Source organism: Nycticebus coucang, chromosome 19, assembly GCF_027406575.1.
Source record: "Nycticebus coucang isolate mNycCou1 chromosome 19, mNycCou1.pri, whole genome shotgun sequence".
Taxonomy (NCBI): domain Eukaryota; kingdom Metazoa; phylum Chordata; class Mammalia; order Primates; family Lorisidae; genus Nycticebus; species Nycticebus coucang.
Genome location: NC_069798.1, coordinates 70,150,010 through 70,173,301, shown reverse-complemented (window position 1 = coordinate 70,173,301; position 23,292 = coordinate 70,150,010). Strand labels below are relative to the sequence as shown.

General features: G+C 48.9%; 1 protein-coding gene across 1 annotated transcript; it reads right to left on the bottom strand.

Annotated features, from left to right (window-relative positions):
* Window positions 1-4,216: 4,216 nt before the first annotated feature.
* On the bottom strand, window positions 4,217-21,462 carry GALR1 (galanin receptor 1). Its single transcript, XM_053571963.1, has 3 exons — window positions 20,793-21,462; window positions 16,604-16,669; window positions 4,217-7,904 (listed from the first exon to the last, which is right to left on the bottom strand). Exons 1-3 carry the CDS (start codon window positions 21,456-21,458, stop codon window positions 7,587-7,589), a joined length of 1,050 nt encoding a protein of 349 aa, XP_053427938.1. The 5' UTR covers window positions 21,459-21,462; the 3' UTR covers window positions 4,217-7,586.
* Between the last annotated feature and the right edge of the window lie 1,830 nt (window positions 21,463-23,292).

Sequence of the window (23,292 nt, the reverse complement as noted above, 5' to 3'; positions counted from 1 at the left end):
CTCTGCTTAGGGAAATGCCTTACACAATGGCACATTTTGTATTTGTTTCGGGGGGAAAAAGCAAACTCTTAAATTAGAATACTTTGAGGAACAAATTTTATTTCCAATTAGAGAAAAATGATTCCATTCACAAAGTCCAGAAGGATTTCATGCAGAGCACAGACGGACAGTGACTGATGAGTGCAAACAGTGATTTTGCGTGTTTGGCTTTGTAACTTTACTGAGACTCAGGCTAGAGTTACACATGATGAGTGAGATAAACTTTACAGCCAGCTCTTCTGAGAATAATTGTAACAGCATCAAACATAAGAAAATCCATTCTCAACGGTATTTGCATATCAGTGTTTAAACAATTACATCATTAAAATAAAAAATACCGTACGCCCACTATTTTTATTCCTTTTACTACTTGTGCTACCGGACATATTTAACTGAAAAACTTTAAACAGAGAAGCTTACATTTATCTCTTAGAGATAATAACTTAGTTAAAAATCACTTGTCACGTAGAGAGACATGCATATATTTAATGTAAACATCGAGTTAAAATGAAGAGTCCAGAAGTTCACATATAACGATTTCGAGTACTATTTTTACCTTCTGTGTTTTGGAGAGTGAAGGGACTGTCCAGGTACCTGTTGACACCAAGCAGTTTTGCTTTATTCTTTTGACAGAAAAACTATAATAAAATGCTTACAAGTTAACAAACTCCTTCAAGCCCTTTGTAGCTAGGGTACTATAAGAGTTGAATAGATACTTTGTGAATCTAATCAAGGTAAACAATAAAAATGTGAACGATTTATATTCTAAACCATTTTTTCCACAGAACTGTAGAAATTTAGTGAGGGAGCCCCCTACTCAGCTCTGCAGTTAGCATCTCTGCAGGGGCACCTGGGGGCCTCAAAAAACCAGAAAGTGAACTCCACTTTCACCTCCGAAGCAATTAGATTAGCAGTTCTCAAAATGAGGTCTCTGAGGCAGTAGCAACTCCTCAGACACCACCCCAAATCTGTTGAATGGGAAATTCTGGGGTCCCCCACAATCTGGGTGTGACAAGCTCTTCAGGCAGCTGTGATGTTCAAATCTCTGCTCCAGGGCCAGAGCACAGGTTCTCTCCGGAAAGCCGTCCCAGCTCATTCAAATGTGCAGTCAGGTTTCCCCAGATTCTTCGTTTACATACGAGGGCACCAGTGATAGTGTCTCTGAAAGCAGCTGCCAGTAGAATCCAGCCCAAACCCCAGTGTCCTAATGCACCACAACCATCCCTGCATTTAGGCAGATAAAACTGTTCAAAAATATGCAAAAAAAACCTTTGGATTTCTATGCCTCATTGTCAAATTTTCGATCTTTCTGTGCTGTATGGCCATCAAACAGGACTCAGAAAATGCAAATGTGAAACATACCACTTACACGCACATTTCTAGTTTGTGAATGTTCCTAAATTATCTGATTTTATTTCAAGAGAGTTGCTAAATTTAATTCTTTAAACATGCTAGCCCAGTTTTGAAAATATCCCAAATCTAGGAATCCGTTTACTCACTCAGTGACTACCATGTAACAGTTCTGGGCATGGTGGTTGATGTCTGTGATCCCAGCACTCTGGAAAGCTGAGGCAGGAGATGACTTGTGGCCAGGGATTGGAGACCAGCCTGAGCAAGAGCGAGATCTCATCTCTACAAAAAATAGGAAAATTAGCCAGGTGTAATGGTACACCCCTATGGTCCCAGCTACCTGGGAGCCTGAGGCAGGAGGATCACTTGAGCCCAGGAGTTTGATGCTTCTGTGCGCTATAATGACGTCACTGCACTCTAGCTGGGGGAACAGAGCAAGACCCTGTCTAAAAAAAAAAAAAAAAAAAATTCCTCTGTAGGTCCCATGAGGCTGTGAAGATAAAGACAAATAGGGCATACATATACCACAATTTATTAATCCATTCGTGGATTGATGGGCACTTGGGCTTTTTCTATGACTTAGCAATTATGAATAGGGCTGCAATAAATATTATGCAGCCTTAAAGAAAGATGGAGACTTTACCTCTTTCATGTTTATATGGATGGAGCTGGAACATATTCTTCTTAGTAAAGTATCCCAAGAATGGAAGAAAAAGTATCCAATGTACTCAGCCCTACTATGAAACTAATTTATGGCTTTCATATGAAAGCTATAACCCAGTTATAACCCAAGAATAGGGGGAAGGGGGAAAGGGAGGAGAGGGAGTGGGGAGGTGGGCAGAGGGAGGAGGATTGGTGGGATTACACCTGCAGTGCATCTTACAAGGGTACATGTGAAACTTAGTAAATGTCTTAGCACAATAACTAAGAAAATGCCAGGAAGGCTATGTTAACCAGTGTGATAAAAATGTGTCAAACGGTCTATAAAACCAGCGTATGGTGCCCCATGATCGCATTAATGTACACAGCTATGATTTAATAAAAATAAATAAATAAATAAAGACAAATAGGGCACAGAGCCTGGAGACACCAGGGGACCCCGTGTTGTCACGTCACCCTGAGCCTGCACGGTGAAATTCACTTCTGTTGCCACACGTTCCTACACATACAGCAGCATTCTCTTCAGAAGACAACGTGCCTTCAGTTTTAAAAAATACTTTCTCACAGTCAAAGCTAGATGGCTCTGACAAAATGTTCCAAAACAGCATTTGCTTACACCAATGACTTTCTTCCTCACGAGATGGGAAGATTTCCGCTGTAAATCAGCGTGTCCTCCCCGCCCTGCTTCTGTTTAGCGGTGAGTTGAGCAGAGGGACACCTGCTTATCATCCTGATTCTCGCAGGTCACGCAGACACGGACTGGGTCTTCCGGGATGGTCCTCCCTCCAGAAGGTGCCAGGGGGTCTGATGCTCCCCACACTGGGGAGCACAGACAGACACTCCCAGGTTGGGGCCCAGCCCCGGGACCGTCACCCACTCTACAGCCAGATGGCCCAGAACAAGCTCACTGAAGGACAAGGCAGGGCTTGATGGGGCACAGTGGTCCTCAGAATGACACTAATAGTTTGAGTTTAATAATCAATATCCCATAAGTACCCACGCTTTCGTAATACAGTCGTATAGGCATCACGTAGGAAACCTGTAGAGACACAAGTTCACTCCAGTTCAAGGGCTGTGTACTGACCACCTCTGCCTGAGAGTCTCACGCATCTAAACAGTGGACCCGAGCTGCCCCAGCCCTGCAGAGCTCTCCTTTACTTTGGCTTCTGAAACTGCTGAAAACGTAGAGCCATACACTGTACTTAGAAAGACACAGAAATCTGTTCTCCAGCAAAAAACGTTAAGGGATTCCACCTAAGAGTGCCTTCAAAATCTGTTATCAGATTGGCCCTTGGTATAACTGACTAACCAGGGCAAACACACACCCACATTACACAGGAGAGAAAATACAGCTGAGGTTATTTCTGCAATGTCTCCAAAGTAACAGCCTCGGCCTTGCCCGGGTGCTCACCATTCACTGCCCTGGCCACTGCCACTATTTCTGCAGGTGGACCTAACGTAAGACTCACCAGAGGCTTGGGGACAGCACTTCAGAGGACTCAGGGGAGCGCCCAGCAGAAGCCAGCACAGGGCAACACCCAGGACATCAGAGAAGCAGGTACCTGGACCTATCGTGTGCCCGGAGCTCACTAACGCTGACCGCTGTGCCCACCTCAGGATCCCAGGACAGCAGCCAACGTTCAAAAGGGGAGAGTGCATGAAACTACCACACTAAGGACAGAAGCCAATGTCTGTGACACTTTCACAAGGAAATGAACCAAACATCTCCACTAAAGCCTTACAGTGACGCACACACAACATCCTGACGGAAGCCTTAGAAAGAGCAGCCACTCTCCCTGGACATGCTTGCCTTGTGCAGACACAGCCCACCTCCAGGGTATCTTAAGGATTTAAAGTGTTGCTCAGGCTCAACTTTTCCACTTCCAAAAGAGAAAATATTTAAATATGGTCAAATGAAAATCAGATATAATTACACAATTTGGTAAGTTTTTCTTTCTAAGCCAACAAGTAACTATCAGAATTTTAGGCCACCTACTTTTATTATAAATAACCTTTTAAAATAAGTCATTAAACAAGTCATTAACATCTGCTTGAAAAACAGCCTGATGTGCAACATGTGCAATGGATAAGAAGAATATGCCTTTAATAGAAAGCCACTTACAAATTTAAAACATGGGAAATATTTGCAACCAGGGTAGATCAAAATTTACACTTTTTAGATACTAAGTTTCCAAGGAAGCAGCCACAGTCATAGGTTTTTCCCAATTCACATGATTATATAGTTTTACAAACATACATCAAAAATAGTTTAAAACAAGGACAAGAGGATCTGTACAGTAAGTTATTTTATTCAATGTAACATCAACACAAGCATGCCAGTCCTCACAGGCATCTGCGGCCCTGTTTGGAAAGGAAGTTGTTGCTTGGTGAGCTCCCACCTCCTGCTCAGAACCAGGCTGGTGTTGGCTTTCAAGTAACTTATTGGAATTACCACTGCACTGTCTAAAAGCATCCGAAGGGGCTGAGCAAATGCAATAACCTGCAATGTCACAGTTAAAGCTGAGTCACAGGAGCGCTGAGCCCTGCATGACTCACGCAAGTCAGCAGTCACCACCCTCTCCATGCTGCCTCACTGCGCCTGGGTTGAAGGAGGAATTTAACTATGGTAAACAGTCAAGTGAAAAATTCTTCATGGAAGCGACTTCAGGCAAAAAGGTAGACGCACAAGAGTTTTGGATGGAGCAGGAAATGGTGCACTTACTCCCAATGTGTAAAATAAAGCAATTTTGTTAAAAGCAAAACTAATTTCCCTAAAGGATGCAGAATGTGGCCTCAGCCTCCCACATTGCTGAACATGAACATGGGCAGAACAGCAAGGAAGAATCTGTTCCAGGGGTGGGACACGAAAAGTGCTTCCCACCCCGTCCAGGGGTGCTGCGGAAGACTGGAGTCACTTACACATTGAAGCAGCAAGCGTTTCAGCTACTTAAATATTGCAGAGCCTGGGTCCTTATGTGAAAGCAAAAAGCCCAGAAAAATAACAGCTGTCTGCAGGCACTGAGGCACTGAGACCACGAAATCTAAAGAGAAAGCATCTATTTTCTTTGAAGTAACTTGAAAACATTGTTCTCAGACAGTCTGACGTGAAAGGCACACTCAATATTGCTCTCTAAGCCTGGCTGCTGGACAGAAAGTGTCTACCTGGGAGGCCATCTTTAATTAGTGACAGAAACGAAGGTGCTTCCAAATGGTCATGTTGATTGTACACTGGGAAAGCCACACGGGAGCAGGTGCGAGGCAGCCTCTACACGGGAGCAGGTGCGAAGCATCCTCCACATGGCTCCGGGTAGTTTAAATCTGTTATGAGTTCTTCTGGAAACTTCTTTCATAAAATTTTTTGTTAGTTTAGATTTTTGCAGGATGTAAGTTATTATTAATATCAAATTTTGCTTCAAAAGACTTGACCTCAATTCTGATTAAGAGAAGCTGATAAGAATGGCCATGTGTGGAACATGTGTTCTATAGTACTATAAAATGTAGCAATTTGCATTTTCACTCAGCAAAGACGGGGGTTGCAAGGACCAGTCATGCTCTAGTGCTGGGTCTCTGGCTTCTGCGGTGCCCACAGCGTCTGGGCAGGACCCAGGGAATACACACGGGCAAACGCATTGTGCCCAAGCAGTTTTAACAAGCTTCTTAGAAAAGCAACATCAGTCAGTATATTTATATCGCTGCTTCCATTTACATGCTTACGAGTCAGGGGTGGCCAGGGCACAGCCAGGGCGGAGGAAATCATTCTCATCCTGCAGGTTCAGATGCTCCCAGGAGGCTCTGCTTTGCACAGTGGTACAAATTCACACACAAAGATGTTGTTCCAGCATTTGCAACAGCAACACCAAGCCCCACAAACCACATGAGGTTATCATTTTCCAGAATAAAATATTTCTGCTCCTATATTTTAATAAAGTGCAAGAAGTTTTTTTTGTGCAAAGGACTTAGAATGTTTTTTAAAATACTCACAGATACGCACAGCTTCTTTCTCACCAACAAATATAAAAGCCCCTGAAGGTTCCCATCCTTCCTAACAGTTTTCTTCTGTTCTGTCCAGAAAGTTATTTCTATCATTGCAAATGTAAACAGTTTTCCTGAAACATAATGAGCGAAAATAAACTGATAAGCTAGAAAAGTTAACATCACAAAGGCTACACTGAGTTTATTTTACCTAAAATTTGATATTTCATACGGAGTCCCAAATAGACACAGCTGTGTGCTTCACAAAACCCTTTTTAAAGAAATCATCTCGCTTTCATGTCCTGAAAAAAATACATCAAAGCACTGCAGTATAAAAATTACTTTCCTAATCTGGGGTAATTTAATTTTTTCATGCCACTTCTCATTGTAAACACAAATCAATATGAAGTTGTCATAAAAACTACAATTGAAGCTCAAGTGGTAATGGTTCTAACCCCCAATTAACATTTTCAGAGTGAACAATATTTGGGAGAAACGTGAATTAAATATTAAATCACAAATTTAAAAAAGTAGCAAATGAAAAAGCATGCATTTGTACAAGATAAGATACTTCTGGGTGTATTCACTCACCACATTTGTTTTCTTCACATGTTATCAAAGTCAAGCTATTAGGATGTTTTACTCACACCCCGTGACATTGCTCCACGTGACTTACTGAGTTCTGTCTGGTCTTTGGCCCCTGAGAAATTATTACCCACATGGCATCCTCACTGTCTCCTTTTTAAACTCTCTCTTTTGTGCAGATTCCTGTCAAGGGATATCTAATACCACTGTCAGGTACATAGGTAAAATTTCAGTACCTAGTTTTATTTTCATTTTTGGCTTCCTGTATCAGGGTAGTGGCTTTCAGCACTTTCTTCTGCTCAGTTTAGTTTACTGTACAAGGTCTCAGGTCAAAGGACAGCTGTGAACTGAGGGTGCCTACTGCTGTAGCCAGGGGTCACTGTCCCAACGCTGAGGGTCACTGCTGCAGCTGAGCCTGATCCTAGGGTAAATTCACTGTATCTCAAAGGCAGCGTTGTCCTGAAGCAAAGCACAGCTCACAGCCGGACTGCAGCAACTTTCCTTTGCCCTGAAGAGCTGTCTCCACATAAATGGTCAAAAGTTAAAATTCCCATTGTGTGTCCACAATCATATTTTAAAACACAAAGTTTATAATGGTAGTTCTTCTCTTAAAATTGGAGAATTAAGACATACTTCTTTTGTCTGAATGGACTTGCTTTAAAATGTAGATTTGCAAATATTGCTGACCGTGTGTGTTGAGGGAATCCGTCCTCATTCTAGGAAGAATTGAACTTATCCACAGACTTCTGTTGAACTTTCATCTTTTAAGAGATACAAAACTATACAGTATTTTTGTTTCTGAATATAATTGAGAAATGAAATAAAATTCAAAACCATCTTCACTAAATCTAGGAATTTCCTAAATGAATGAGAGCACGTTTTAACAGAAGGGAAATCTGATTGAAATAGTGTGCACCGTGGCGCTGCGCTCAGACGCGGCCTCCCCACCGCGGGACTCAGCCTGAGCGGCGCGGTCTCCTTCACACGTGAGTGCAGTTGGTGGACGGCGGGGTGTCCATGCGGCTCTTATTCTCCCGGTTCTCATTGACAGACAATTCTTGGCGAATGTGACACTTGAACACTTGCTTGTAGGCCTTCCTGAAGTTTTCCGAGAGGAACGCGTAGATGATGGGGTTCACCGAGGAATTGCTGTAGGCCAGGCAGTGCGCGGCGATCCTGAGCAGGAAGGACGCAGGGGTCAGCGGGAAGGAGCCGAACTCGGCCCAGAGGTGGACCACGTGGTGTGGCAGCCAGGACACCCCAAAGACCACGACCACCACCAGGATCGTCTGTGCGGTCTGGGGGGAAGGATGGGGGAGGAAGAGGAGGGGGATGGAGAAAAGGGAACAGAGGAAAGGGAGGAGAGAGCGCATGAAGAGGAGGAAGTGGAGAAGGGAGAGAGAGGAGAGGGGAGGGAGAGGGGAGGGGAGGAGGAGGGGCAGGGGGAGGGAGAGGGAAGGGGAGGAGGAGGGGCAGGGGGAGGGAGAGGGAGGGGAGCGAGATGGGGAGGATCAAGGGAGGGAGGAGAGGGAGGGGAGGGAGATGGAGAGGAGCAGAGGAGGGAGAGGGAGGGAAGGGGGAGGAAAGGGAGGGGATAGAGAGGAGGAGAGGGGAGGGAGAGGGAGGGGAGAGAGGGAGAGGAGGAGGGGCAGGCGAGGGAGAGAGAGGGGAGGGAGAGGAGGATGAGGAGGGAGAGGGAGGGAAGGGGGAGGAAAGGGAGGGGAGAGAGAGGAGGAGAGGGGAGGGAGAGGGAGGGGAGGGAGAGGAAGGGGAGGGGAGAGAGAAGAGGAGAGGGGAGGGAGAGGGAGGGGAGGAGGGGGAGGGAGAGGGAAGAGAGGGAGATGGGGAGGAGCAGAGGAGGGAGAGGGAGGGAAGGGAGAGGAAGGGGAGGGGAGAGAGAGGAGGAGAGGGGAGGGAGAGGGAGGGGAGGGAGGGAGAGGAGGAGGGGCAGGCGAGGGAGAGAGAGGGGAAGGAGAGGAGGAGGGGGAGGGAGAGGGAAGAGAGGGAGATGGGGAGGAGCAGAGGAGGGAGAGGGAGGGAAGGGAGAGGAAGGGGAGGGGAGAGAGAGGAGGAGAGGGGAGGGAGAGGGAGGGGAGGGAGGGAGAGGAGGAGGGGCAGGCGAGGGAGAGAGAGGGGAAGGAGAGGAGGAGGGGGAGGGAGAGGGAAGAGAGGGAGATGGGGAGGAGCAGAGGAGGGAGAGGGAGGGAAGGGAGAGGAAGGGGAGGGGAGAGAGAGGAGGAGAGGGGAGGGAGAGGGATGAGAGGGAGAGGATCACGGGAAGGGAGAGGGAGGGGAGGGAGAGGGAGGGGAGGGGAGAGAGAGGAGGAGAGGGGAGGGAGAGGGATGAGAGGGAGAGGATCACGGGGAGGGAGAGGGAGGGGAGGAAGAGGAGGAGGGGCAGGGGAGAGAGAAGGAGGGGAGGGAGGGAGAGGAGGAGGGGCGGGGAGGGAGAGGAAGGGGAAGGAGAGGAGGGGTGGGGAGAGAGGGCAGGGAGAGGGAGGGAAAGGAGAGGAGGAGGGGCAGGGGAGGGAGAGGAAGGGGAGGGAGAGGAGGAGAAAGGGAAGGGAGAGAGAGGGGAGGGAGAGGAGGAGGGGCAGGGGAGAATGCATCAGTTACAACAGAACAAGAAACCAGCATTTTAAAATACACTCTAAACAATTTTTATATATTTTATGAGCTTGAAAAGGATTCTAAAATCTGCTTTAAGTGTTAATTTTACCTTCATGTGAAATTTTGGTTCTTAACTCCTTCAAGACCTGTGGTTACCTTGCATAGCAATTATCGTAGGATGGATGTGAAATGCGTGTAGACTATAGAAAGCATGCTTTGAGTCAGGGAAAGAGAAATGTATAAAGATTAAAGGCTCGCTTTTAAATGACTGAAACATGTCCAGCCTGGACACACCCACGAGCAACGAGCCTCAGAGAAACACTAGATTTGGCTGCAGAGAGTCACCTCCACAGACAGTGTGCTCATTTCCCCTCATTAAAGTTTGACCCATTAAAGACCAAGTTAATTGATACACAGATGTGTCAGAGTCTGTGGACTCATCAGCCCCATTTGTTTTCTTTTATTTTAACCATTTACTTGCTGTTCCTAAATCAGAAATACTTGGAAATCACAGGAAGGTCCTAGGAGATTTCCACTGAGCAAGTGACAGGAGGATGTGGCCTCTGATGAAGGACCCCAGCACAAGAGGACGGTCACCTCCTATGCACTGGGATGCTCTGCATGTGGGTGCCACCTCCATGACAGGCGCAAAGCCCAGGCCTGGTGCTAGGCCTTAGGACACCCACACCTGTCCCCAGGTACAGAAAGGCCACAGCCAGGCAGCCAACTCCGTGGTAAATTGAAAACTCTGTCTCTAAGGGTTCAAACAAAAGACCATGTTCTATTTTTTAAAACACCTAATTAAAGGGGTCTAGTAATGTTTAAGCTACAAAATACAGAGCAATCGGTCAGTTCCTTCTTTAAAGGCTTTGTTGACCTCTGAGTGAATTTCAGGAGCTGTGCAGGGCCACCAGTGCATCATTTCTCAGGGTGCCCTCAGCCCCTGTGAAGCAGGTCCTCCCATGACCCTGGGGTGTAGGTGGAGGAACAGATGTCCACAGCACCAACAGCTGGGTCCACGTGCTGCCTGTCCACTCGCAGAAGAGCCCAGCTGCAGGGACAGAGCAGCCACAGCCTCGAGCTGTGGCCAGGAGCTGTGTCTCCACTCTGGCAGCTGCATGGGGGAGTGAGGCCCCTGGGAGCCAACTTCAGCTCGGTTCCCTTCTTGGGTTAGACAGGACGCCCCTCACGCTCCCTGTCCACTCTACTGAAGGCTGAGTGGCACCTATGTTCAGCCTCTGTACAGACTCAGTGTTAAGTAGCCTGTTTGTCATCCTCCATGGGTCCACATGCGCAGAGGGCACAGTAAGGTCCACCGCGGCCACCAGTGCACCTTGCCTCCTCACAGAAGCAGTCTGACCAAGGTTGATTGGGGGGAGGGGCAGAGAGAAGGGAAGGAGAGGAGGAACGGGGCCTGGCCAAAGTCTCAGCCTCCTTGTGACCCACCAAGGGAAGACTGAGGTGCAAGGCAGTGACTTCCTAGGAAGCCACTGTCACCATGGATTTCCCCCAACAGGACTTTCATAGAGGAATAACAGCCCATGCTGCTATGGGGGACAGGCCCATGGCAAAAGGACACATCTCACTGCCTCCCATACACTAGAACTCTCATGGTGTAGGAGACACAGCCAGAACACAGTGTGAGGCCCAGCTCTTCAAGGACGGGCAGGCACCAGGCAGCACACTCAGACGTGAGTGCGAGTGTGAACTTAACAAAGAGTGGGGCTCAGGAGACAGACGGGACTGCAGAGGAGACAACCAGATGGCAATCAACTCCAGGACAAGTCCCTGCAGCCAGGAGGGCAGAGGTGAGAGCTGAGCTCACCTTGGACTCCCTGGACTGGGCCTGCCCCCCGGCCTGGCCGGGCGGTAATTGGCTATACAACCTGCAGAAGGGCGTGAACTCCCTGAGCCCAGCTCCTCGTCTGCAAAGGGAAAAACCATTGCAATGCTTCCCAGAATCTGCCCATCCACTTAGACACTACAGACAGCTCAGAAATAGCAACCTGAGTATAGGTTTTGTAGGGTATAAACTTACTTATTAAAGCCACTTACTGCATGACGCACATGCAGAAATTGCTCACGCGTACTAGGGGGGTATCTGCTCCCCATCTGCTTATCCATTAGCCTGTGAGAAGTGCCATTCTCACATGACTTTGTCAAAACAATCCAGATATAGTTACACTGACAAATAGAACTGAAAATATTGTCTTCTCTTCCCATGACAGACCATCTCTCCACCTCATAAAATGATTACCTCCTGAGTATTCCATTTCGTTGCTCCTTTTAGGAAATTTCTACTAAGCACAAAGCTTAGGGCAGAAATCAGCCCCATTAGCTTATGGATAAGACCCACAAGCAAATGGCAGTGTGCCCTGAGTATGGAATACGGCAGTGTCTGTGACTTTGTGTGTCTCTAATTCATTCAAAACTGATCTTCTCGAAGCATAAAGAGTCAAGTTCTTTTTCTTTTTCTACTCTTAGCTTGAAATGGGGAGGATTACAACTCGTGGGGTAGCACTGGGAAAGAATACTTAACAGTTGTTCTCTAAGCCGTCAGCACACATCACATCACAGACTGTTCCCGAGGGAGTGTAATGGGGTATTTGCCGCACGGGCTATGCTCCCAGCTAAGCGTCTCTGGAGATCACTATTTCTCTAGTTTTTTCAAGCGTCCCTGCCTACTGATGGTCTCTCAGCTGGAACACAGTCGGTGCAGGCACACAGGCCCTGCAGTCCTCCAGCAGACACCCTCTCAGTCCCAGCTGCACCAGGGGAGCACACCCCCCCCATGCACAGCTGGAAACAGCTGGCCAGCTTTGCCTTCATTGTCCCTGTGGGCCTGCAGGCCAGGAGAACCAAGAAGCTGGGGCAGGGAAGAAGTTCCATGTGGTAAGAAAACCTTACTTCTGGGCTCACTGCTGCCTCCAGCCGGTCCAGCTCAGAGAAGGAGCCTGACATACACTAGCTCAGACCTGGCCAATTAATAAGGACCATGCAGGAATCCCAACCCCGGGATTTCAGCAGGTAACTAAATCCCCATTACCTGGCACGAAGCTTTGTCAAAAATTCAGATATCCAGGCCCATTAGAGACTGTTAGGTAGTTCCCCAGGGAGCCACCTTTGCAAAAGAATCAAGAAGGTATTTGGAAAACCACTGATGAATTACACAGAAGCCACAGGAAGGCAAAGTTACCTCACCCACCTCCTGTTAAAGACCATCAAGGCTTGGGACCCCAGGCTGAAGCAGCCCTTGTCCATTCTCAGAAGGATGGGGTGGGGGCTGCTTCCACCTGCCCCTTGAACTCAGCAGATACCCAGCGAGAACTCCCCTCTATGGAGAATGAGGCTGATCTTTTTCATTTTTAACATTTTTTCCCTTTTTGATAAGATCATTTGTCTCCATCAGACGTGGAGTTTTGCCCGGAGTGTGTGCTGCTCTCCTTACGTCCATCACAGAACAGAGAATCTCAATGTTATCTTTGGTAAGAAAAAGCCATCATTTAAAATTATGTCCTAAGCCTCTGTACTAAATCTTACTATTCTTGAGAGTAAGTCAGCCCTTTATCGGCATGGTTTCTTTTTGCTTCTTATGCTGAAAACATCTAAATAATATCAATCTCTCTGCTATTGTGAGATGCTCTTTTCAAGTCATCTGAGACATCTTTCTTCAAAGAACTTTACTCACAAATAACGTCTAATGGAACTTGGTTGGGAAGAAAAAAGTGTCTAAAAGATGAGAATGATAAAAAGAAGCATTTCATGAATTAGATAAATGACAGCCAAAAAGCTGGCGGAATTACTTCAAGCAGAAAAAAAAAAAACTGACTAATAAAAGAATCCAGTGGCTGATAGGACATACAGAGATCATTTAATCCAATTTTCCTCTGAGAAACAACCACCCAGTACAGTAGTCTATCCCATTTTTAAGGTTTCTAAGGATTATTTAAGAAATTTGTTTTAGCATCCAGTTAGCCTTGTGCCAGAAACATTTCTTTATGTCTAGCAGAGTTTAAGTAACGCATATTATAATCAATGACAGGGCTCTGTGCTATTATTTATGCAACAGATATCAGATGCCTCTTTGGCACTTTTCTTCAAACATGGAGAATAAATATGCACCCCATTTATCATGAAAGGTCAAGTTCCCTGTCTCATAATAATTACAAGTATTGGGGCAGCACCTGTGGCTCAAAGGAGTAAGGCGACGGCCCCATATGCCAGAGGTGGCAGATTCAAACCCAGCCCCGGCCAAAAACTGAAAAAAAAATAAATACATACATACATAATTACAAGTCTTAACAGGAAAACTCTTAGGGACAGAGCCATGGTCTAAAGGCTCATGCCCCACCCCCAAATCATACTTTGAAACCTACTCACCAAGGCAATGGTATTAGGGGTAGGGCTTTGGGGAGGTGTTTAGGGCACAAGGGTGGAGCCCTCAGGAGTGGGATTAGTGCCCTCATGAAAGAGACCCCAGTGAGCTGCCTGGTCCCTTCCACCCTGTGGACACAGAGAGCAGAGGCCACCTATGAGCCAGGAGAATGCCTCTGAGTCTGTTCACACTTCATCTTGGGCTTGTAACCTCCAGAGCTGTGAGATAATAAGTCTCTGTTATGGATGAGTCTGTGGTGTTTTGTTGCAGTAGCCTGAAAAGATGAAGGCAGGCAGACACAGCAGAGAGACAGGGAGCTCTGCTCAGCCACTGAGAGGATGTGATGGCAGCAAATGGGACTGAAAGGAGCAAAGCGTCTGAGTCAGTATCACGTCCATCCACACCTGTCACACCAGGGACTCGTGTGCTCCGGGAACAATTGTCTGTGCTGAGACCAGGGACACACCACACAGATGGATCCACTGCTGGGCTCCAGGCTCCTCCCGCCAGTTCTCACTGTCTGCTCTGCGCCTCTCCCCTCCTCTCCTCTGCCTCCCTGCTCCCCACCACCCTTTTCTCTCCACCCCTCCCTCCACTCCCTGATCTTACCCTCCCTCCTGTCTGCTTCTTAGACTCACACACACCACAAGCCCCACAGCGTTTATTTGTCCTATGCAAACAAGCAGGCAATTAAATATATCAAAAGAGAAGCGACATCTGTTCAATGGCTCTTAAGGGTCAGAGCCTGCAGGAATAGCAAAGAAAATCTCCCCTCCTTCAAATGCTAAAACCTCCTTATATGCTAAGAATGATCAAATGATAATTTTATATAAATATACATTTATTTGATATAGGAACACAGACATTCATATACACACATAAACCTAAATATTTGTGTAGTGTGAATCTGTGTTTATGTGCATATGACTAAACAAAGTAAACTAATCACTAATCTTTAGGTTTTTATTACAAAATAGAAAGTTTTCTAATTATTTCTTATAAGACCTATTTTCCTTTTTTAGCATTTTGTTCTTCTCCAAGAGCTATGTCATGTCTTCCCAATACTAAAACGAGCTATGGACACAAATAAGATTCAGAACGTGTTAAAGAAATGCTGTGCTTCTTTTCTTGTGGCAAGCAGAAAAGTGTTTTAAATCATTCATGGACATTTACCTCCTATCCGTGGTGTTTTCTCTATTAAAGCTCAGCCCCTCTCTAGGAAACTGACGGCTCCCTCCTCTGATGCCCCAAACACCCATCTCGCTGAGCTCCTGGTAGGCCCCCCAGGCTGTCTCTTCGGGTACAGCGTCGGCTTCCAAACCAAGCCAGTTCTTAGAGTCCCTGGGTCCTCTCAGTCCTACACATGGTAGGTGCTCTGAAAACAGCTGTCCAGGGGAATGTTATAAACTATCCTTAATTGCTTTAGTGAGTCATTTTCTTAGGATGAGAAATGTGGTTCAAGGGAAAACCAAATACATAGATTAGAAAAATGGACAAATTTCACCATAGCAGCACAGTATTGAACACAGAGGAAAACGACAACTTTTAAAAGTTCCTCCACTCATACAACTGAACTCTTGGTCATCTCTGATAAAGATGAGCCTGGAAGCTTCCACGAAACATACGTAATGATTGTTCAGACCTGAGAATAGATGGACAAAGCAAAGCAGAGCACCTTTTACTCTCAGGGGGTTACCCTAAAACTGTACAGCTAATACAAGGCAACTTTGTGCTGCCAGGAGGGAAAATCGTAATGCTCATGCTCTCTAAGCAGTTCTCTGCCACTGCCGTCCACTCAAGAATGAATGCATTTTCAGCTACTCTGTTGTTCAAAAATAAGAAGAGTCCTGAAGAGGATCAAAACTATAATATCTGCAAATTACATATGTCATTGATCATATATATATATACATTTTTTTTTTTTTTTTTTTTTGAGACAGAGTCTCACTCTGTTTCCTGGATAGAATGCCATGGCATCATCACAGCTCACAGTAACCTCAAACTCCTGGGCTTGAGCAATCCTCTTCCTCAGCCTCCCAAGTAGCTGGGACTATAAGAGCCTGCCAGTATGCCCAGCTAGTTTTTCTTTCTTTTTTTTTTTTTTGGCCGGGGCTGGGTTTGAACCCACCACCTCCGGCATATGGGACCGGCGCCCTACCCCTTGAGCCACAGGCACCGCCCGCCCAGCTAGTTTTTCTATTTTTAGTAAGATAGGGTCTCACTCTTACCCAGGCTGGTCCTGAACTCCTGAGTTCAAGCAATCCACCTGTCTTGGCCTCCCAGAGTGCTGGGATTACAAACGTGAACAACTGTGCTCAGCCCATAATAAATATTTAGAAGAAAAAACAAGGTATTTCAAGACATTATTAGTAACATGTGTGAGTCAAAATATCTTGTTATAATCTCTTCTCTAATCCCATTGGCTAATAAACTCACTCTACCTTCTAAAACCAGAAATTACATAGGGATTATTCAAGTCAGAGTTATTTTAATCCAGATTCATGAAGTATTTGTTCCACAGATGTAAAATATAATGCTCACCAGTAAGTGAGGTGTTTTCATGTTACTCAAAAGCTTCATCAGGCTCGGTGTGTGAAAGGACAAAGGACAGTGGTGACGTGCCTTCTGAGCATTCTCCATTCTATAATTCTTGGCCCTCTGGGCAACAATTAGGGTTACCTGAGCCTCTGGAATCGTTTGGGAGATGATAGTAAATGCAAGAATTATACTGCATGCAAACTATATAGGCAGAAGCCCTGCACTCTGTCCCAGTCAATCCAAACACACCTCCTGCCGAGGCGCAGGATCAAAGACACACACACACTCGCCTCTCCAAACCGGCAGCAAGTGTGATGCAGGACAGTCACTCAGAGCCGCCTGCTCCCACCTGCGACTGCCGTGGTGAGAGGCAATGACCCTCAATGCCACAGCCTTGGGGATGTGAGGACAGTTACAAAGAAACACAAACTGAGCTCTAAAGACGGCATCTATTGCACACGTTTGTGAACTTACTTTTTTCTTGGATGCTTCTGACTTCTTTGATATATTCTTCAACTTTTTATGCAAATGATTAAGGACCTGAAAAACACAGACTAATAAAATCAGTTTGCACCTCTCATCTCACATTCAGAAATGGCAATGTACGCTTTGTAAAATCATTAAAATAAGAAAATACATCAGGGGACAACACAGCGGTGAGTAAGAATTGCCAAGTGCATCTGCCTTCCTAACAATCCGGAGCACCCAGGAGGACTGGCACACTTGGGTCTGCATGGACGGCTGGGCGTGAGCTCCAGAAAGAGGTGTGCCTCCCCTGCCCCGCACGTCCACTGGGCTCTATCCCACCTCAGCTCCCCCCAGCAGTCTACATGGTAACAATCGCCAGGTCCCCACTAAATGTTAGGCACAAAATAGATCCCAGATGGGTCAAAACTGGAGACCTTCCCTCTGGGCATTCACTGTCCAGTGTGGAAAGGAAGCAAGTGATCAGGTGTTCCTTCCTCAACAGCCCCACCAAATGTCACCAACTTCATTGCAGATCTCCGTAAAGCAGATCACCACCCGCCGCCCTACTCCTCCCACTGCACTGTGCTTTTAGGCCGCTTACCTTTTGGGAACTCAATGTCACTGATGGTGTATGGTCTGTTTCTGTTTGCAGAAACTCACATCCCTGTCAGGTTTTCTCCTTGAGACACATTCACTTCCTTAATGAAAGAAACTCTTTTTATATTCTCTCCAGTGTCAGACTTAGGAGAAATGATATGGAAATGTTTCCCATAGAGGAATTTATGATACAAGTCGGTCTTACTCAACAGCGCCACCCCTGCCGAACCATCACTTGCATTTCTCTCAATATCCCTTCTGGGGGGAAATCTAGAGGAAACTTAGCCTCTGATGACTTAAGGGACAGTGTCTGCTGAGTGAGGCCACTGTCCAGCCGCCACGGGCTGCTGAGTGAGGCCACCGTCCAGCCACCACGGGCTGCTGAGTGAGGCCACCATCCAGCCACCATGGGCTGCTGAATGAGGCCACCGTCCAGCCTGTTCTTTGCTCCCTCCTCTTTGGTCCCTTTGCCTTTGCCCAGTAGCACATACATTAACAGAACTGGACTTACTGCCACAGCCTCTCCACTCAGCTGGTGGCGGCACTCCTGGGGTAATTAGTCATGTCCTATTCGAGAAGCCTCAAGACATATTTCCTAGCCTTCCAAGCCCTGTGAGGGCTACCAGCCTGGATTGGGTGTGTTCTGACACAAAATTCCCACCCGACTGGACTCCTTCTTACATTCTGAAGCAGTCTAGTGCCCTTTACAAACAGACAGGTCCTTACTTGCCGCAGGAGCACTGGGGACAGCTCTCAATGCATCTGCAGCATGTCAGCTCACTGTTCTGCCAAAAGAAAATAGGGTACTAGCAACTGAATGTAAGGCAAAGAGAGACAGGATCTTCTTTGCAGGAACAATCAAGAATATCTTGCAAAGGAAAAGGAAAAGGCTGGGGCAGGCTGGTTCTGCCTGAGAGCACAGGGCTGGTGACAGTGAAGGACAACCCCAGCCACCGAGGGCAAGGGACACGAAAGAAACTAGAGAGACAGACAATGACATCAGAGAGGGATCAGAGCACATTCCCCAAATGTCACCAGCCTTGTTATGAGGCCTAGGACACCTCATTCCTCCCAACAATAGGTTGGATAACAGCTCAGTGACCTCGTAACAGCCGCAAATATCGAATACTGTTGAACTGGCAATGGAGAAAACACTGGGGCATATTTTTCTCAACTCTGTTTCTCTTCAGTAACTCACACGGTAAGTACACAAGATGACACACTGTGATACGTCCCATCTAAGGTTTTGGCATCAAAGAGGAAAGACTGCAGGTGGCCATGGGAGGTCCTGACTTCTGTGACTGCGTGTCTTCAGAAAGTGGTGACAAGCAGTGGTGCACTGCCATCACTCTGCAGGTTTTAGGGCATGTGAGGTCCTGGCTCACACCAGGTCATGTTGGCCACACCCTGGGGGTCAAGAGCAACTGAATGGGGTCAGCACCTCAAGAGTTTATCCCCATGGAGACTAAGAAACTTATAAGATTTGGGAAGCAGAAGGCAACTCTGGAATGCCATTCTCTTATTGACTTTCAAAAATAAAGAAAAACCACACTGTAAGGTCAGGTGCCTTTTTGACTATCTGTCCTTTTTTGTGTGTTTGCCATCAGACCTGGACCTTGGATAAACAGTGAGTTCTGAATCTATCTCTCAAGTACAATGTCCTTAACTGGACAATGAAGACTTATAACCAAAGCAAAGAGAAGGAACTTGAAAGATCGTGTCACCCCTACTCATTTATGGAAGCTCTAGAATGAATCTGCAAATATTGCCTTGAATTCAAAATATTTCCCAGCTATACTTAGAAGCAAACTATTTCCCTATTGTAAAAATCCAAATGATGATGTTTTTATTAAATTTTAAAAACTCTTTCCAAACTTTGTCTTCTATATGACTTATATAAACTCTGAAATGACAGAAAGATAGCCTAATGTACCCCTCCAAGTTCACCTGGTCATTTCTGTGGAGAGGATTTAAGTTATTTTCCTAAAGACTCTGGGGACATAAGGAAGAGTAAGCAATGCCAGAATTAGGAATTTAAAAGCCAAATGTTTTCAGAATCCCTCCATCCCCTTCGGGAGATTGGGAATACCTTGAAGCCCTTCCACAATCATTCCTCAGCTTCATTGTCTGGCTCAGTTCTTTTCAACTCTTTCTTTGTCAAAGAGACAGGAGCTCATAATCATGGAGTGCAAATTAAACTGTGCAAATTAAATACAATGGTGCACACATCATACAACTGTGCTGGGTACAACAGTCTTCGTTTTGCATATGCAGAGGCTAAATAAATAAACCGTGCACTTCCCAAATAGCTAAACTAGGGTTAGTTTGTAAATGCCCTACCTCCACCTCTCTGGGTGGGCATTCTGTGAGATAATCCCCAAAATGATACTATTCAAAACAGACACTATCTGTATGAACGGCACAGGGGGAGCAGGTGGCACTGGTTAAGCATTTTGCTGTGGGAAACTACCTTAGAAATGGAAGATAAGAAACTGTTCTGCAGAGGCTGGCTGTTTATTTATGCGAAACAGGATGAGAGAAAGAAGCTGGGTGGAAATTTCAGGCCCTGCTCAGGCACATGCTTCCTACACAGGGGAGGGCACTCTGGGGAGGGCATGCGGCTGGGGGGGTCCGCCCCATGAGCCCCACGCCACAATTATTAAACATGTACTCTATTCACTCAAACATAAATGAGTTAAGTCAATGGCTTAAGACTTTTTGATCTGTAGAAAATCTTCAGATCTTGTGTAATTAATGAAAGAGAACATGAGCTTACTGGGGGCTGCCTGTGAGTAGAAGGGGAGGACTCCATTTCCCCAAGAAGAAGACCCCACCCCACCCCCCAGGAGGAGAAACACCTCTCTCTAGGGCTGGGGATGTAGGTCCTGCACCTGAATCACTCCATGCTGTTTACAAGACCTTTCTAGAAAGGATTGAAACTGGGAAACGCAACAGCTCGAGTCCACTCCGTTCAGAATTCTCTGCAGATTCGATTAAGACTCTGGGAAAAATACTTTCACCATTTGGGTTTGTAAAGCTAAATTTCAGAGCAAAATAAAATCGGAAGCTCTGTCCCTGAGACAGTCTCCCCCAGAAAGCACAAACTGCCAGCCCGGGGAAGGGGCGGCACCCAGGGTGGCCCGCGGAGCCTCAGCGGAGCGCAGGGACCAGGACCGACCCCCGCTCTCTGCGATTCCTGCGTCGACGCCGCGCGGGCTGCCCTGGTCCGAGTTGCTGAACAGAGCGTCTCATCCGCGCGGAAAAGTAGGCGTGGAGCGCTCCCGGACAACCTGGGGCGCTGAGGGCTGCCGGCGAGGAAGGGGAGCCACGGGCAGAGAGGGGCGCGTTGTTTATCTGACCGCTAGAACCGCACGGCCAAGTCCCCAGCATGTCTCAAACTCCAAGTAACTTTCGCGCAGCAGGAACCGGACAAGGGCGAGCTGAGGCGAGGGCAAAGGGAGTGGGAAGGCGCCCCGTGCAGAAGCATCCCGAGCGCCGCCGGGCTGACGGCATCGGGCTTGGGACACAGGGATGCGGGGTCCCCGGCGCCCCTCGGCCCCCTCCCCGCCCGCGTCTCGGCCCCGCGCCCCGCCCCCACCTTGGCATAGCAGAAGCAGATGAGCAGGAGCGGAAGCAGGTAGCCGAAGACGAAGGTGCACACCACGTAGGCCTTCTTGTGCCGGTGGTTGGGCCACTGCTCCCAGCAGAAGGTCTGGTTGCTGGCCTCGGGGCGAAAGAGGCGCTGATGGTAGGCCACGGGCGAGGCCATGGCGATGGACAGCGCCCAGATGCAGCCCACGCCCAGCAGCGCGTTGCGGGACACCCTCAGGGAGGAGGCGCGCCGCGAGTGCACTATGGCCACGTAGCGGTCCACCGACATCGCCGCCAGGGTGAAGATGCTGACCAGCATGGACACGGTGAAGAAGAAGTGCACGAACTTGCAGATGAAGGCGCCCAGCACCCAGGTGGGCAGCGCGTACACCGTGGCCTGGAAGGGGACGCAGAAGAGCAGGTAGGCCAGGTCGGCGACGCTCAGGTTCAGGATAAACAGGTTGGTGGTGCCGCGCGGCTTGCCAGGCTTGCTGCGCGCCAGCACGGCGATCACCAGGCTGTTGCCCAGCACGCCCAGCGCGAAGATCAGGCCAAACACCACCAGCGTGATGAAGTTCTCGACGCCGATGCCGAACAGTGGCCTCTGCTCCGCGGCGGGGGGCTCGGGCCCGCTTCGGTTCCCCTCGCTGAGGTTCCCGGCCGCCAGCTCCATGGCGCGGGGCGACGCGGCGCTACGGGGAGGGGTGCCTGCCGGGGAAAGTGGGACCAAAGGGCGCCGGGGGTCCCAGCCCAGATCCCTGAGAGCGCGAGTTTCAGAGCCCAGACTCCCCTGCTGGGCACGACACCGGGCGCCGCGGCCGGCAGCCTAGCCTGACGACACCGTCCCTGTGTGGGGGCCTTCCAAGAGAGGGCGGGGACAGGAGCTGGGAGCTGGACCTTCTCCAGAGAGGGCAGCGGTCTTAGAGCACTGGAGTCCCCTGCCCCTGCGCCTCCCCCCGCTGCGTCGCGGGGAGCAGGGAGGTGTGGAGAGCCCCCTCTCGTCCTTACAGGCTCCGGGTCCTTGCAGGCGATTTCCCTGGCTCCTGGAGCGGCTCCGGGCTGCACCTGTTGCTCCGTGCGGTTCCTTCCCGCGCCGCTCCCAGCGCACCGCGAGCGTGCAGCAGCGCACCGTGCGGCTCCTGTGGGGGCCTCGCCCTGCTCCCCGCCGCCCGCTGCCCGGAGGCCCGGCCCCTCCGACTCCCCGCGGTGCCCACAGGGCGAGCGCTCTTTTCTGTGCTTCCCGGCGGAGGGCAGAGTCCAGCGCTCTGCTGAGGGCCTCGCTGCTGCCAGTGAGAGGTGGAGACAGCCCAGCCGAACCCCCCGCCGCCGCACTAATCACAGCGTGCCCGCAGAGGCCGGCCGGATCCAGTAGGCGGGTAGCCGCCCACCTCCCTCCCGGCTGGAAGCCGCGCGCTCCCCGCGAGGTGCGGCCCTGCCCGGTGCGCGGGGCGGGGCAGTGGAGGGCGCTCCGAGGGCCGGCGACCGACCGGGGCGCAGGTCTCCCCTCGGGTCGGTGAGGGCGGGCGCGTCCGGTCCCAGGAAAACAGCTTTGGCACCGCAGGCTGGAGTTTTGTAAAATTCGCGGCCTAATCCCCTCCTGCGCCCTGCAGACCACTAGGGATGAACCCAGAGCGAAACGGGTGGCTTGGGGAAAACCCGGAGGGGAAGGTGCTCAGCTGTTACCGCTCAACAGTGCTTATTCTTGCTGTGTTTCACCGACCTGAGTGAAATCCGAGGGAGCCCTGACAAATGAAAGATTTTTTAAGTGGAAGAACACCCCTCCTCACTAGTGACTGCGGGGAGTGTGACTGTGCCCGCAGGAGACCGCAGTTTCCCAGCACTGGCGTGGTCAACACCGGAAGCGTCCTCTCCGCGATCCTGGGGGTTCCCGCTGGCTGGAGAGCTGCGGTGGCTTCGCTCACTTGCAGTGTTTACGTGGATTGGATCTACTCACTTGCCGAAACAGAGATGCGCTTCCCCCATCCTCCACGGGGCGATTTGTTGCCCGCCGCGGGCTGGACACGGTCTTGGAGGGGAGGGATAACACAAAGAGGCCCCTGGGTCTGGGGGACAGGTCTTCACACCCAGCAGACTATTGTAAATAAAGAACACACGGGGAGGAGGCAGGGCCGGCTGCCTTGGGGAGTTTGGGGGGTCAGTAGTATTTCACTTTTCTATCTCACTAGCTCTGTTGGTCCTCGTTCCCAAAAGCAATCTGATGCAGTTGGTTGAGCGTCTGCTTTCTTAGCCTAGTGCTGGTGTTGCTCTGAAGCGGTACCTGGATGTTTACCCGGCCGTGCAGACTGCGCAAGAAGCAGGGGGCCAGGGTCTGCTTCTGGTGAGGCCTGGGCTGCTTCCCTCAGGACAGAGGGTGAGGGAGCAGTGTGTGCAGAGGTCACACCAGCAGAGGCACAGGGCTCCCTTTAACAAGGAGCTCTTGTGAGAACTGAAAGAGTGAGAACTCATTGGCCACAAGGAGGACAGGACCTGAGAAGAATCCACCCTGA